Source organism: Podarcis cretensis, assembly GCF_951804945.1.
Source record: "Podarcis cretensis genome assembly, chromosome: 13".
NCBI lineage: Eukaryota > Metazoa > Chordata > Lepidosauria > Squamata > Lacertidae > Podarcis > Podarcis cretensis.
In genome coordinates, this window is record NC_137182.1 from 11,626,269 (window position 1) to 11,643,043 (window position 16,775).

The following is a 16,775-nucleotide window of genomic DNA, read 5'->3' on the forward strand; positions in this document are numbered from 1 at the left end:
TTAGTTATTATTATTATTATTATTATTAGCTTTTAATCACGCCGGAACCATTTATCGCGGGATCAGTTTCACCGCGCGCTCATTCCCGTTTCTTGGTAACTCCTGTCAGGCTCCGCCCACGCCTCTCGGAAGCTGCTTGTCCAGCTCGTGCGTCAATTGCCCCGGATGAGGCGGGAGAGCGGAAGACAAAAGACACGAGCTGGGGGGGGGGGAGCGAGCGAATCACGTGGGAAGCAGGAGGCGCGCGCGGCGGTTGGCTCAGCGGCGTCGGCGAGGCGTTATGCCGTCATTTCCGGCCGCGGCCAAGAAGCCGGTGGTGGTTTGCTCGGACGGCGGCGGCGGCGGCGCGTTCGCGGAACGAAAACGAGACGGACCCGGCTAGAGGGATAGCGGTTCCCCCGCCCTGCCATGGCCTCCCTGCTCAAGGTGGATCCGGAAGTTAAGATCAAGGTAGTGAGGGAAGCGGGGCCTGAGAGGGGCGGGAAGGAGACGAGAGCGGCGAAGCTGCTTCGCGGGGCGGGCGTGCCCCGGAGCATGTGCAGAGCGCCGGCCTCCGGAAGGAGGAGGGAGGGGTTTTCCCCGGGGCGCTTCAGCCGCGGCTCCTCTCCGCTGACGGGGCGAGCGGGCCGGTTGCCATGGAGGGCTGAGGCCCTGCTGGCCCAGCGCCCTGGGGGGGGGGTCTGTCCCGGGCCCGTCACCCCCGCACCCCGCTTAGCCGAGACACAACGGGCCCGGCTCACCACCTCGCCATTTATGGAGGGAGGCAGTAGGAACCCTTAGCCTTAAGATTTCCGGATTGTATCCTCTTGGGATACAATTTCCGGATTGTGCCTCTTGGGAAGTTGGCATGATCACACGGAGTCCTATTGCACGGTTGCAAGGGATCCCGGGGGCACTCGGGGGTTGAGGATCAGAAGGTCGGCAGTTTGAATCCCCGCAACGGGGTGAGCTCCCGTTGTTCGGTCCCAGCACCTGCCAACCTAGCAGTTCAAAAACACATCAAAGTGGGGGGAAGGTAAACGGCGTTTCCGTGCACTGCTCTGGTTCGCCAGAAGCGGCTTAGTCATGCTGGCCACATGACCGGCTGTACGCCGGCTCCCTCGGCCAGTAAAGCGAGATGAGCGCCGCAACCCCAGAGTTGGTCATGACTGGACCTAATGGTCAGGGGTCCCTTTACCTTTAAGGGACCGGGGGTGTCATCTAGGCCAGCCCCCCTGCAATGCAGGGATATTTCGCCCAACATGGGCCTTGAACCCACGACCTTGGGATTAAGAGTGGTTGGGGAAACCCAGGCAGATGGACGGGTATAAATAAATTATTATTACTTGTTGGGTCTCTGAACCGTAATAAAGATTGATGATGATATCAAATTATTATTACAGTGGTACCTCTGGTTACATACTTAATTTGTTCCAGAGGTCCGTTCTTAACCTGAAACTGTTCTTAACCTGAAGCACCACTTTAACTAATGGGGCCTCCCGCTGCTGCCGCACCGCCAGAGCACGATTTCTGTTCTTATCCTGAAGCAAAGTTCTTAACCCGAGTTACTATTTCTGGTTTAGCGGAGTCTGTTACCTGAAGCGTATGTAACCTGAAGCGTCTGTAACCCGAGGTACCACTGTATTATTATTATTAGAGTCGTGTTCTACCGATGGTGCGTCTTTTCTGCCCAAGCTGCTTATCATTGGAATGACACTGCCTCTGACCACGGAGGATGCTCTCTGCTTGACTGACAAGCCAAGGGCACCTGCCGTTGCTGCATCCTGCAATGGTGGCTTTTTTAGGCTGCTTGGACGTTACTGTTTTTTACCTGCCCTGCAGAGGATGGGTTTATTCAGATCAAAGTGATTTGAGGAAAAGTCTCCATTTAAGTCAAACTTCCAAGTTTACAGTAGCTCGTATATTTTACAAACAAGCAATGCATTCTGGCTGGTAAAGCACACCTGTTTGCATCTAAATTTATTATATCGTCCAGGAACGTGCTATACACCTCAGATCATTCACCCAATATGACTTTTGCCCTGGCTAGATTTTATCAGCCTAGAAGAGTAATTGCCAAATTAAGGATTTCTGTGTGAAGTTAAGGAATGATAAGCAAGGCTATGTTTTGGAAGCTCAGTACTGTACTCAGAACTGTGAGTTGGCATGTAGCAGCTGGTCAGAATAGATAGAAATTAGATGGCCGTGCCACTTGACAGCATGCTTATTCAACATTTGAACAATAATATATACAAATATATATACAGTGCATGACTTATTGTGCAATATTTATAATGTTTGACTTAAGAGGTCACATAGTGTTCCTCAGGATTCATTTTTCATGTATAATAATAAAAAATCAGGCTTTAGCTCAGATCAGTTTGATAGAGTGTACTAGATCCAGTTTCATGGGTATTTTTAATGGTTATGTTCCACTTAGATTTCATTTGAACCCCAGCTATTTTTAACAGTTTTTTAAAAGAAATTAAAAAAAAATTAAGAGCCATTTCTTGTTCTGAATCAATAGCCTATCAATTTTCTCTATTTTCTTCTCTTTTACCGAGCCTTAAAGTTAAGTTTCAGATTGGTAGCATGTAGGAAATAGTGCGGGCTCTGTTGCATTTTATAATGTATTACTATTCACCTGTCAATTTTCTGTTGCGGTAATGGGCTTTTTTGCACAAACTTTCTTGTACTTTAAAGTGCAGACTTTCTTATAATCGGTCTGGATAGAAGTCTTGTGTGGTCCTTTTTTGCTTCTTTGTGTTTGGGAGAGCTTCCCATTATACAAATTAGTTTGCCCATTCACCAATTTTTAGGTAGATGTTAAATTGTCTACTGCTTATTTTATTTAATGCATTTATACCTTGGTCTTCAGCTGAAGATAAAACTTCCAGAGTAACTTGTAAAGATCAGGGGGAAAACAGGTCTTGCGTACAGGCTTTCAACTTAAACACAATACAAGATTGGGAGGGTGAAGGTAAAAAAGCAAACTCTTGCACTAGTTCTTAATTATAAAGCTCAACAGCTTTGAATTCAACAGATCATGGAGCTGCGTCTAAACATAATGGAGTAACTGCTGCTTCCTCCATCAGTGATGGCAGTTGGTAGTTAGAGCAGAATGGTGCTGAAACAAAGCTACGGCAAAGCATCATTTTTTGGGGGGAGAGGTATCAAGAGTGCTGCCCCCTCTTCTTCTGGTGGCCTCAAGGATGGCAGCTGGCTATTGAAAACAGTGCTTTCCAGGAAGAGGGCACCTGTACTGAGTATTTGGAGGTGTGTCTGTTTTGCTTTCTGATCCTGCAAGTGATCGTCATGCTCTGATCTCCTACATTGGATTGAAGTAAAAAGCCATCCATGCGAGGGGGCAGGGATGGGAAATCTGTCTTTCCCTGGACCCTCTTTAGGCCCTTTGCCCCCCCCCCCCCGTATACTCTTAATATTTGAAATCAAGATAGTGTTGTGTATTATTTTTTAAAAGAAGGAGATGAAACAGAAGAAAATGAAGAAGCAAAACTGTTTCTCCCCTAGTCTTCACTTGATCTCTGTTATCACTAACAGATCATGGACAAAAAAGAGTGTGGAAGAGTAGGAACATCTCTGCTAGACCCTATATTCTTGCACAAAAGTAGTTGGGGGGGATTTCTGTTGGCCGCCACTACCATCCCAACCTACCTGAGCCAAGGGTGGCACACTTCCCTGTGCTGCCAGGGAATATTTGCATCAGCAGAGGAAAGTATGGTTGTCACATCCCTTGAGCTGTTTCAGAGGAAGGAGCCTCAAATCCTTTTCCTAAAGAGGATGAAGAGTGGCAAGTATGAGGGGAAAAGTTGTCCTGTTTAAGCAGACTCCTGAGAAGTCATTAGTACAGTGGTACCTCGGGTTACATACGCTTCAGGTTACATACGCTTCAGGTTACAGACTCCGCTAACCCAGAAATAGTGCTTCAGGTTAGAACTTTGCTTCAGGATGAGAACAGAAATGGTGCTCTGGCAGCGCAGCCGCAGCAGGAGGCCCCATTAGCTAAAGTGGTGCTTCAGGTTAAGAACAGTTTCAGGTTAAGTACGTACCTCTGGCACAAATTAAGTACTTAACCCGAGGTACCACTGTAGGAGGGTTTTAGAATTGTGAGGAGGGAGAAAGGGGGAGCAACTCTTGCCCCATTCATCTCCTTCTAGCAAATAATCTATCCGTTTTACAGATTTTTTAAATTTCTCATTATCATAAAAACCCAAATACAAAGATCTTCAACTATATAACGGTAAAACATTAAAGCAGTCGTGAAACTAGCAAGAGTCAGCATTAAAATCTTTACACCCAGTACAGTGTTAAAACAGGATGCCTAACTTGCCCCAAAGCCGCCTTGAGTAAAAACACGTTCTTAACTTGTCCACAGAAAAAAGACACATGATGGGGAACAGTGAGTGCTGCAAAATTGGTGGCTCCAAGTAATCCTGAGAGAGAGGGCTGCTTTCTGTCTAAGTAACAGACCAGGTGGAAATATGATGCAAGCCTTGCTATGCAAATATATGACTTTGCAACCCACATGTAGGAGGCAAAGTATTGCTTCTTGTGATGCATTATGTGCTCTTCTTAGTAAAAGGGATTTATATTCTTTGGAGAAAAAACAAAACTGTGCTACAGCCTTGAGGCTGAATCTATCCAGTGGTGGTTGTTGTTTTTAAATCATATTTGGTGTGCCATAGGTGAGGCCTAGATCCAGGGAAAGCATGTGTGTGGAGGAAAAATAACGTTGACTGACCCATATGCTAGCATAAAAAAGTACAGTGGTGCCTCGCAAGACGAAAAGAATCCGTTCCGCGAGTCTCTTCCTCTAGCGGTTTTTTCATCTTGCGAAGAAAGCCCATTGATGGATTAGCGCTATTAGCGGTTTAGCAGCTTTTAGCGGCTTAGCGGCTATTAGCGGCTTAGCGGCTTAGCAGCTATTAACGGCTTAGCGGCTTAGCGGCTATTAACAGCTTAGCGGCTTTAAGAAAAAGGAAACAAACTCGCAAGAACTCGCAAGACGTTTCATCTTGCGAAGCAAGCCCATAGGAAATTCGTTTTGCAAAGCACCTCCAAAATGGAAAACTCTTTCGTCTAGCGAGTTTTCCGTCTTGCGAGGCATTCGTCTTGCGGGGCACCACTGTACAGTAGACTGCTATAATTTGGAGGCTGTTTTAAAGGGAACATAGGAGATGGCCCACCTCATCTCAGTAACTTCTTATACTGACACATCAGCAGATCTAATGGTTGACCAGAGGTAGGGCTGAGCTTTGTCTGGTTTTCAACATTGTGATATATCACCAGCTAAACATCACAATACGGTAGTACCTCAGTTCTCAAACGTCTCTGTTGACAAACATTTCAGAACTTGGAACTTCTAAAACCCGGAAGTAAATGCTTCCATTTTCGAACACACCTCGGAAGCATAGCTGTCAACTTTTCCCTTTTCTTGCGAGGAATCCTATTCGGAATAAGGGAATTTCCCTTAAAAAAAAGGGGAAAGTTGACAGCTATGCTCGGAAGTTCAACGGCTTCCACTGCGTGTTTCTCAATTTTCTCAATGAAATTTGCAGACCGTGCCTCGGTTTTCGAATGTTTTTGAACTCGAACTGTCTTCCGGAACAGATTATGTTCAAGAACCGAGGTACCGCTGCATACCGATATATCACGATGTCTGAAATAAGGATGAAACAATGTAGGGTAATGTCCTGGCAACTGCCACTACTTAAGGTTGCAGAACTGACACATTTTTACTTGATTTTAACATATCGTTACACCTGTACAGAGCAACAGGGGTGGCAGGAAACATGAGAGAAGAAAGCCTCACAGTTTTCCCCACGTCACATTTTTTACATAGCTCACGGACCAATCATGATATATCGCAGTGTCAAATGTTAAGAAACCATTACCGCAGTGTGGGCTTCAATTATGGACGATTTATCGGCATCAGAGGAATATGTAGAAGAGAGCTTCAGTACTGGCATAGCTTAATGGAGCCATCTTTGCAAGAATTAGCTATGTCAGTTGTTCAGGCATGAGACATATTCTGTAGGCGCTGCGTATGTACAACTCAGATAAAAACAAGGAAGGATGGAGAAGGCAGGTAATTTTAGCCACTGGCTGGAGATGGCAAGGCTATGTTCTCTTGTGGATAGTCTGGTGGGGGCTTCATGCCAGGCAGGGCATGCTGAAAGAGGGGAAGACCGAAGGCATAGGCATGTCCCGTTCAAACAAATCCAGGCACGCCATCTAGCTGTGACAAGGACCAATGATCTGACTTAGTATGGCCAGCTTCATCTGTTTATATGCACATGGGCCAAACCAAAAACACCCACTTGGGAACTTGTTGCTCTGGCCTTAGCCAGCTTAGCTGTTAGCAGCAATACTGTGCTGAGTTTGAAAAAAGAGCTAAAGAATGGGTTGGTGCAGGATAGGAAAAGAGATTGTGGATTCTCTAGTGGCAGCACCAAACTTCTAGATGGCCAGGAAGTAAAGAGTTTTCCAACCCCGTAATCCCTCGGCGGTTGTTAGCCAGAGTCAGCGGGGTCTGTAAAGAAACTTGGAACACGGCTAAATGATTTCAGAAAAATGCTTTCCGGTGGCACATAACTTTTTGTGCCCTGGGTTGTTGATTCTAAGCAAATTCTGGACCCCTGAGGCCCACAGTGGGTTTGAGCCCCATAGGGCCACCTGCATAAGCCTGCATTGCAAGGGTTTGGACTAGATGACCCTCGGACATCATTTCCAGCTCTACAGGTCTTTGATTCTATGAGAATATTGTGCTACTGTACAGAACACAGCTCTGTGTATGCTCTGTGTATGTTTGACCCAGTTTGGACTCTGTTCTAAACTGCTTCTTTTCCCTCCTGCAGGTAGACTCTTTCAGGGAGCGGATCACAGGCGAAGTAAGTGTCGCAATTCCTTCCCGCCACCTGCCCTTAATGCCTGCCCTTAATGTCTGGATGTTTCTGTTGCTGGAACATCTTGCTGGAGACCCTTTGATGACTCTTAAGAGAACTTCAGCTAGTCAGTTAGAGAGCTTGTCTGTAGCTCTGTTCTGGCCTCTGCAGTATCCAAGGCTCATAGTTTTTGCCTTTGGAAGTGGTTCTACTGGTTCATACAGAGGGTTAATTTGGGGTTAATTTCTAATCTGCCCATTTGCAGATAATCTCAGTATTAATTGATGCGTCACAGCTGGCTTTTCTTTGTCCATTAGGCTGAGGATCTGGTGGCAAGTTTTTTCCCAAAGAAGCTTTTAGAACTCGATGTGTTCCTTAAGGTAAGAGTTGCAAGCCCATTGCCTCTCACCTGGTTTTTCTTGTCCAGTGAGTAGCTTCTGACTATACAGTGGTGCCCCGCAAGACGAGAAACCCGCTAGACGAAAGGGTTTTCTGTTTTGGAGGGGCTTCGCAAGACGAATTTCCCTATGGACTTGCTTCGCAAGACGAAAATGTCTTGCGAGTTTTTACGACTTTTTTCCCTCCCCCCCCCCCTTTTTCTATGCCGCTTAGCCGCTAAGCCGCTAATGGGCTTGCTTCGCAAGATGAAGAAACCGCTAGATGAAGAGACTCGTGGAACGGATTCTTTTCGTCTTGCGAGACACCACTGTAGCTGACTTTATTATTATTATTATTATTATTATTATTATTATTTTCAGCCCTATACCTGGGGGGTCTCAGGGCGGTTCACAGAATACGGGTTTGGTGTTGGATTCAAGTTTGGTTGGTTCTGTTTGGGAATGTGTTAAGCAATTTAACATTATGCTTTGGCTATTGTTCTTTCCTAGGATCCCATTCTGAACATTCACGATCTCACCCAAATCCACTCAGATATGAACCTTCCTGTTCCAGACCCAATCCTGCTCACAAACAGTCATGATGGACTGGATGGGGTAAGGCGGTTCACTTTACCTGGGTTTAATATTTGAGATGTTGATCAAAACTGCATAATGCTCACATTTACTGACAAGGTCTGGACAGAGAGATAGTTGCTTGTGTCAGCACCCATGTCTTCCTCTCCATATTCTGTGTATGCAGAATAGAATTTCCTACCCTTATGGCATGAGTTAACCTCCTATAGAACAATCAAAGAAAGTCATGCAGCTGGCAAATTTCTCAAAAGTCGAAGTTTTATTTATAAATCATTGGAATTTCAAGACAATGTAGGGACTTGTGTTTCATTTTCGCTTGTTTGACTGAGATGGCAAGTCATGAACGTGATTCTTATACGTTCAATTAAACTCTTATTTAATTAGTTAAGGATGCAAATGGTATATACTTACACCAAATACACCTATTATTTTCTCTTCCTCTTTGCCTTCTTTGGGTCCTTTCTTTTTCCATACTCTCCTTTTGTAATTTCCTCTACCTATTTCTCTTTTCCTACAGTTTTATTTATTTGGATAAACACGCTTCTTTAGATTTTACTTTGTATATGATTTGATACTGTCAGGGAACTGCCATCGGAGCCAGAGGGAGAGGGAGGGCTCCAGAGGGATTCCGGAGAGCGTCCCAGGATGGGGAGAAGCAGCCCATCTTCTGGGGAAGGAAATCAGCGTAGCACCAGTGGAGAAGGGGGGCAGATGGGGGAGTCGGCGAGGCGGTCCCACGACTCCTCGCCAGGGACCAGCGGGGAGAACACAGGTCCTCCGCTGCCCACACCCTCCCTGCGCAGAAGGCTTCCGCGCAGGGAGAGTAGGCGGAGACTACGCGTCAAAGAGCTGCTTTGCTGGAAGAAGTTCAAGAAACGCCCACTGACGGATTCTGCCAGCGATTGAGACAGCCACGGGTGAGTGGCTGTCCGGACAGAAAAGGTTCACTCAGGCAACCCAGCCAGGTGTGGCGCCGATTTACGCATGAGCAACCCCTAGAACCATCACAGATACAATACAATTTTTCCCCTGTAAATAATTTTGTACATATTTGCTTGCTTTCTGTAAAAAAAATAATAATGTCCTCTTTGTTTTTTGTCAGCCCAATATGAAGAAAAGAAAGCTGGAAGACTGTGATGAGACCTTCCAGGGTGAGTTCCTAAACTTCTACTGCTAAATTCATGGCATCTGATTGCTGTCAATGCTGGTTTGGGAGCTTGTGTTTGTCTTACGAAACTTGTCCAATTAAGTGAACACTCTGAGCATACGGGGTTGGGAAAATCCAGAAACCTTAAACTTTCATATTGGTGCCAAGGAATTGAAGTATTAATTCATTGATGTAATTGTGGCCTGCACCTTGGCCATAAATTTGTCCCAGATGCAGCTGCTCAGTACACAGTTGACTCCTAGGAATTTGAAATGATCCCTTGAAATACTCCAGCTTTTCGCTACTTTACTGCAGGATGGCTGGATCCTTATGTTGTTTGAATATTACAGTGGTACCTTTGGTTCTTAAAATTAGCCCATTCCGGAATTCTATTCCAAAACCAAAGCATTCCAAAACTGAGGCACACTTTCCTATAGAAGCCATGGAGCCTGCATTCGCTCCATAAGACACACACACATTTCCCCTTTTTAGGAGGGGAAAAGTGCGTCTTATAGAGCGAAAAATACAGTATTTAAAACGGTTGCTTAGAAGTAGGAATAGACTGATCCAGAGTGGGTAAACACTCTGCCTGCATAAAACCCCACAGGTATCCCGGAACATAGGAAGCTGCCTTACACTGAGCCAGACCATTGGTCCATCTGGCTCAATATGGCCTACACTGACTGGCAGCAGCTCTCCAGGGTTTCAGACAGGCATCTCTCCCAGCCCTACCTGGAGAGGCCAGGGGTTCAACCTGGGAACTTCTGCTTGCAAAGCTGTTGCTCTACCACTGAGCTTATGGCCCTTCCTGACCTGCTGAGCGGCAATCACATGCATGCGCACCCATGCTCACACTCCATGGAATAAGTGGCAAATCTTTTCTCGTGGCACCAGGTACCAAAGTCTTTGTCATGCCTAATGGGATGCTGAAGAGCAACCAGCAGCTGGTGGACATCATTGAGAAAGTGAAACCCGAGATCCGGCTGCTCATTGAGAAATGCAACACGGTGAGTGCTGGGCTGCCTTTTCCTTCCTCTTTGGGCTCAGACGCTTTACAGATCAGTTTCCTGTGGCGGTGCTCTGAACAGCAGTGATAAAATCAAACATGCTTTTTTTCAGTTAGCTCCTCAGAGAGAATGAGGTGGCCAGTTGTGCATATCAGCAAGAATGTGGGGTCACAGATCCGGCCTCTGCTTGCATGTTACTGTGGCAAACCTTTATGAAGTTTGCTTAGTTCTTGTTGAGGTGCCTAGACTTCAGATGACAAACTGGTGCCTTGTGTGACTGAATCCTTCTCTAATTCCCCCCAGTGTGGTGTAGTGGTTAAGAGCGGTGGACTCGTAATCTGGTGAACCGGGTTCGCGTCTCTGCTCCTCCACATGCAGCTGCTGGGTGACCTTGGGCCAGTCACACTTCTCTGACGTCTCTCAGCTTCACTCACCTCACAGAGTGTTTGTTGTGGGGGAGGAAGGGAAAGGAAATTATTAGCCGCTTTGAGACTCCTTAAGGGGAGTGAAAGGCGGGATAACAAGTCCACACTCTTCTTCTTCATACCAGCATTTATTTTTATTTTATGATTTAAAAGCATTTCATAGACCACTTTTTCTTTCTTTAAAAAAAACCTAAATAGTATTCAAAAACACTGTAAAAACAGTGAACAGCATTATAACAAATGAAAAGCAGAAATAACAGGGTAAGATCTTATGCATCAAGGAAAGACCATGCAGAAAGATATATCTTTGCGTGGCCTGGATAGCTCAGTTGGTTAGAGATTGGGGCTGATAACACAAAGGTTGCAGGTTCGATCCTCATATGGCACAGCCTTGCTGGGGGTTGGACTAGTTGATCCTCAGGATCCCTTCCAACTCTTCTGTTTTATGATTCTAAGACGTCTGAATCAATTCATAGACCATGCTTTACATATGATAAAAGGAAATGCATTCCACCATGCAGGGGAAATGGCAGAAAGTGCCCTTTTTCAGGTTGCTGTCCTGAGATAGTCTGCAGAATGTGATGCCACTTCAAATTTCCCCCTAGAGCTAGGTGATCTTACAGGTCTATACAGGGGCAGGCTGTCTTTCAGGTAACCTGGTCCTAAGTTGTTCAGCGGTTCTATATGTTGGTACAGTGGTGCCCCGCAAGACGAATGCCTCGCAAGACGGAAAACCCGCTAGAGAAAGGGTTTTCCGTTTTGGAGGTGCTTCGCAAAACGAATTTCCTATGGGCTTGCTTCGCAAGACGAAAATGTCTTGCGAGTTCCTGCAGGTTTTTTTTCCTCCCCCCCCCCCTTTTTCTAAGCCGCTTATCAGCTGATCCGCTAAGCTGCTTAACAGCTGAGCCGCTTATCAGCTGAGCCGCTAATAGCGCTAAGCCACTAAGCCGCTAATGGGCTTGCTTCGCAAGACGAAAAAACCACAAGATGAAGAGACTCGCAGAACAGATTCTTTTTGTCTTGCGAGGCACCACTGTAACAAGATTTTGGACATGGTCTGGTAGACAAATGGAGCCAGTGCAGTTCCATCAGCCCAGGTGTAATATGTACACATTGAGGGGTTCCACTCAGCAATTTTGCCACAGCCTTCTTGGCCATGGAAATCTAGCATATCGGGGAGAAAGTTAGCTTAGAACTCTCTCTGTCTCTGTGATCTGTTGGTTTTCTGTGCATGGGAATGTTTCGTTTGCATGGAGGAGCGTTCAAGTCATGTGACAACACCCCCTTCTGTGGTCTGAAGAGGTCCCCTAGGTTTGGGTTTACCATCTCCGTGAAAACTGGGCCAGTGTTGGCTTTGAATGCAGGAGACTAGATTTCAAATCCTTTGGTTTGGTTTTGGAGTTTTAATTGTTCTGCAGCAAATCTCTCTGTTTGTCTCAGCCTGAACTGCCTGACACAGATGCTGCATGTAAAACAGTCTGCCAGCTGTTTTCAAAGTATACAGCAAAGCAGTGGCACCTATTTAATATGACACATTCTGCCCTGCAGGTCAAAATGTGGGTGCAGCTGCTGATTCCCAGGATAGAGGACGGCAACAACTTTGGCGTTTCTATTCAGGTAGGTCAGCAGTTGGGGGGCGGGGACAGAATCCTGAGGAACTGTCCCTTTCTGGGGTGGCGAGCACAATCAGAATTTCAGGAACTAAAATGCTTTTTCTTAGCAGGAGCAGTCACCATTAAGAAAAAGCGGTCAGAAAAGGGCAATATATATTTGGACTGCCTCTGGATCAAGCCACTTTTCTTCTCTTAAGTTCTCAGCATCCTTAACCTAGCTCAAGGTTGTCATCTGAGCTAGCCATACGTTTAGCAGTCACAGTCAGTCCATCATTTGAAAAATAAGACTTTAGAGCCATCTTACCCAAAAATGGCAACTAGACCACGGGTAGGCAAACTAAGGCCCGGGGGCCGGATCTGGCCCAATCACCTTCTAAATCCGGCCCGCGGACAGTCCAGGAATCAGTGTGTTTTTACATTAGTAGAATGTGTCCTTTTACAGTGGTACCTCGGGTTAAGAACTTAATTCGTTCCAGAGGTCCCTTCTTAACCTGAAACTGTTCTTAACCTGAAGCACCACTTTAGCTAATGGGGCCTCTAGCTGCCGTCAGAGCACGATTTCTGTTCTCATCCTGAAGCAAAGTTCTTAACCCGAGGTACTATTTCTGGGTTAGCGGAGTCTGTAACCTGAAGCGTATGTAACCCGAGGTGCCACTGTATTAAAAATGCATCTCTGGGTTATTTGTGGGGCATAGGAATTCGTTCATTTTTTTTTCCTTTTCAAAATATAGTCTGGCCCCCCACAAGGTCTGAGGGACAGTGGACCAGCCCCCTGCTGGAAAAGTTTGCTAACCCCTGAACTAGACATTTCCGTTTTGGTGACTGTAACCTTGGTTTAAGGAGCCGTTTGAGTATATATATCTGAGTTTCTAACACTGCATTTTGGCCAAGGCTGATTGGGTGGCTCTTTCTGCCTTGCTGGGGCTCAGGCCTCCAGTTCATGGCAGAGACTCATCAACATGACCTGTTAAGATATTGGTTGGATACGTCCAGGTATGAGTGCACCTGAAAATTCTCTCAAATGTTTCTTTGTTGGCTCCTTCCTTTGCAGGAAGAGACTGTGGCGGAGCTCCGAACTGTGGAGAGTGAAGCAGCTTCATATTTGGACCAGATCTCTAGGTGGGTGCCTTCAGAGGCTGGCTTTTGTTCCAGAGGGGTCTGTCCCTCTCTAGTGTATGCTGTTTGGGCACCCCCTTGCCAACCGCTGAACCAACTCTCTTGCTTCCATTTCAGATACTACATCACACGGGCAAAGCTGGTTTCTAAAATAGCTAAATATCCCCATGTGGTAAGTGCAGGTATTACGGTGATAGCTGAGTTTCGCGTTACGAGCTTTTAATAATAGCATTAGAGAAGTGGCTAAAAGGCTTCCTGACTGAACCCTTGGGGAATATTGTTGTCATGAGGGTCTGCTTCGAATTAAATTCTGGAGCACTTCGGTCTCTGCTTCTGTTTCTGTGGGTTTTGCGTAGGCCTGTTGTCTCTTCCGTCCAGTTCTTGATTGTCAACATCCTTTTGGGTTGGGGTTGGAGTCTAGGTATACTGATGGTAGTGCCTGAGAAGACCCCGAGAAAATGGCAGCTTTGCAGGTGACTCGGCTGGGAGATGGAATGAGACAGCAAGCCCACTTAGTGCAAAGCAATTCTGGCTAAATAACTATCTCTGTAGGAGGATTACCGTCGCACGGTGACTGAGATGGACGAGAAGGAATACATCAGCCTGCGGCTCATCATTTCGGAGCTCAGAAATCAATATGTAAGTCCAGTCTTGAAGACGATTCATAACACCTCCCTGTGCACAAGCCCTATTAAGGTGCTTGAGGGTGGGGGGCGGGGGCCAGTTTTGTAGAGGGCTGGTCTCTCAACCCGTCATTAATTGCCGAGGCCTCTTAGACTAGATGGGACGCAGGTGGCGCTGTGGGTTAAACCACAGAGCCTAGAACTTGCCGATCAGAAGGTCGGCAGTTCAAATCCTCACGACGGGGTGAGCTCCTGTTGCTCGGTCCCTGCTCCTGCCAACCTAGCAGTTCGAAAGCACGTCAAAGTGCAAGTAGATAAATACCGTATTTTTCACTCCATAGGACACACCTAGTTTTTAGAGGAGGAAAACAAGAAAAAAATATTCTGAATCAAATGTTGTATAAACTACTGTATTTAATAAACAACCAGTATATCAGAATCATTTTACAACCATGTAAAGTAAACAGCAGTCAACAATGGCATTAAGAACCATCATCACTGTCATTAACAAATGAAGAGAGACTTTAAGATTTGAGTACTCTTCTAGTCTTCTGTGAACCCCAAGAACTCATCTCTGCTAGAGTCAGAATTTATGAAGCTCATTTGCTCATAATCACTGACATCACTTTCTTCGCTATCTTCATGTAAAATACCATCTTCGTTTCCATCCAAAGCATTGCTAATGCCACATTTTTTTCCTCTCAGTTCTCTTCCTCCCCTCTCTCAGCGAACAGCCTGCCCGCTGCTCGCAAACATTCCCTTTACTTGAATTACAGTCAAGAAACAGCTGAGCAGAGCCTCTCTATCTTTAAAGAGCTGCACCGAGCGAGCGTGTCTGTGGCTCTTGCTGGCTTTTCTTGTTTTCCTCCTCTAAAAACTAGGCACATCTTATGGTCAGGTGCGTCTTATAGAGTGAAAAATACGGTAATTGCCGAGGCCTCTTAGGGTAGATGGGCCCCTTCTTCCTGGAGTATGTGGGGTGGCATCACTTGTCTAGGCAATAGCGAGCTCTGCCCCTTTTTTGCCTGGGGTGTGTGTGTGTGTGCAAAAAAATCGTTTGCAAGCCGGATCCTCCCTGAGCCAAGAAGAAACCAACCCCTGTCTCCTCTCCCGCCAGGTGACTCTCCACGACATGATCCTAAAGAACATTGAGAAGATCAAGCGACCCCGGAGCAGCAACGCCGAGACCCTCTACTGAGCTGTCGACAATCTGAACTCATGAACTGTTCAGTAGGCTCAAGGCAGCCCTTTTGCCTCAGTTTATGTGACTATCAAGATGGGGAATCTGGCTGGAAACAGTCCTCAACACACTTTTAGTTAAAAAAAAAAAATCTAAAGAAACTCTCCTAGCTCTTTCTGGTTGGTTTTTATTTGGGTCTCGGGATTTGCCCCCCACCCACCCCCATCTCTTGACACCCAAAAGGTATGGGGCAGAGCTTCTCTTCCTGCGTGGGTGGGAACAGGATAGCGGCCAACCTGCTCCAGGCAACCATCCCTGTGCCAGCAGTCCTGAATGACCCTGTTCTGTAGCAGCCGGGACGAACTCTTCCCTTCTAGGTAGTGTATCTTTGAACTGGTCGAGAGCAGCGTCAAGTTCTGCTGGACCAGTTCAGTTTTCCCATTGAAAAATGCATTTGGGGGAATCGAGTGCCCTTTTCATCTCACATGGCTGTCCATGCCCACTGTCCAATCATGCAGATTCTGATGCCACTGTGTTGAGTTTTTCCTTCCTGCCCCCCCTCCCCCCCCCCCCCGTTGATTCGTTGTTCTGAATCTACAGTAATCTATTCCAGATTACGTACTGCACTTAAGCAGCTCTCCTCTCGATACAGCACTCCTTTTGCCTGGCAAGTAAACCCAGTGGAACCCTTGAGTGCAGTGGGCGTACTCTGGATTTCGGGCTGGGGCAGCGCTGCATAGACAGTTGGCCCTGCAGAATCGGCTTGCCTAATACTGGCACAGCCAAGCGAGTGCCGAAGGACTGGAGAATTTCCCCGTCTTCGTTCTTCTCCTCTCCCACCCGAATATAACAAGCCTAGCGGTTGTTCCTGGAGGTGCCCTTTCGGACCTTTAAGAAACCCCAGGAAAGCGTGTCTAGGTTTTGGCCCTTTGCTGCGTGAACGAATCCCGCTGGGATTCTTTGGTTTTGCTCTTTTCTAGTCTTCAAGCGAGCAGGTAGGGGGCACCAATTAATAGGAGTGCTTCAGTTTCCCTTGAGATCTACTCTTAGTCTTTATATTCCTCTTGTGCCGTAGTATTGTGAGTGGTGTTAGATATGTAAAAACAGTGGCAGCGTGAATGCCATTTATCGGCCCCTCTCCCTTCCCTTGGTTGCTGTTTTTCTTTTTAAAGAAATCTCTGCCAGCCTCCTAAGAGCACAGGAAGCTCACCTTCCCTGTGCCCTTTGCAGATGCCTTTGTTATTGTCATTTGTAGCTGGGCAAACCTTAGTCTTCCCTGGAGGGCAGACTCTTGCGACAGCTGCCGTTGTAGCTGCATCCCGAGAGTAGTCCTCTCCTGCGTTTCTTTGTATCGGCTGCTTTGTTGGATTGTTCATATTTCCTTGCCACATTGAACGTATGTACAACTTTTACTATGTTGACAAATTAAAAGTAATAGGTACTTTGAATTCATCCTCGGCAGTCACCGTGTGTACGAGCAACCGGGGTCTCTGCGTGATGCTCAGTTGGTCTTCTGCCCCATCTGGCCTCCCCCTGTTTGGACTTTGTTCGGTAGCAGCAATCTGTTATGATGCTGAGTTGAAATTGAATATTCACTCTCACGTTCTCCTCTAGAAATATGGGATATTGGTGGCCTAAGGAGCCCTAAGGGGCATTGGTTAAGGCCCCAGCTTCTGCTCCTGTCAGTATTAATACTTAGTACTACATCACCAATTTTATCTTTGCTGCTCCTGGCGCTGAAATCGGCTCATTGTGACGTTCTGCTTAGGGCACCTATTGTAGCATCGACCCGTGGTCCAACTGGCTTCA

The 16,775-nt window shown here is 46.5% G+C and overlaps 1 protein-coding gene across 1 annotated transcript; it reads left to right on the plus strand.

Moving 5' to 3' along the window:
- The first annotated feature begins 225 nt into the window (after window positions 1-225).
- PSME3 (proteasome activator subunit 3) lies at window positions 226-16,418 on the plus strand. The gene is made up of 11 exons (XM_079950067.1): window positions 226-450; window positions 6,858-6,890; window positions 7,202-7,264; window positions 7,772-7,876; window positions 8,958-9,006; window positions 9,897-10,009; window positions 11,983-12,051; window positions 13,099-13,166; window positions 13,281-13,335; window positions 13,716-13,802; window positions 14,904-16,418. The coding sequence occupies exons 1-11, from the start codon at window positions 409-411 to the stop codon at window positions 14,982-14,984; spliced, it is 765 nt and encodes a 254-aa protein (XP_079806193.1). The 5' UTR covers window positions 226-408; the 3' UTR covers window positions 14,985-16,418.
- Window positions 16,419-16,775: the final 357 nt, after the last annotated feature.

Coding starts and splice junctions, on each gene's coding strand:
- PSME3 (XM_079950067.1), top strand. CDS start 409: ATGGCCTCCCTGCTCAAGGTGGATCCGGAAGTTAAGATCAAG. Junction 7,265..7,771: donor AACTCGATGTGTTCCTTAAG/GTAAGAGTTGCA, acceptor GTTCTTTCCTAG/GATCCCATTCTGAACATTCA. Junction 13,167..13,280: donor TATTTGGACCAGATCTCTAG/GTGGGTGCCTTC, acceptor CTTCCATTTCAG/ATACTACATCACACGGGCAA.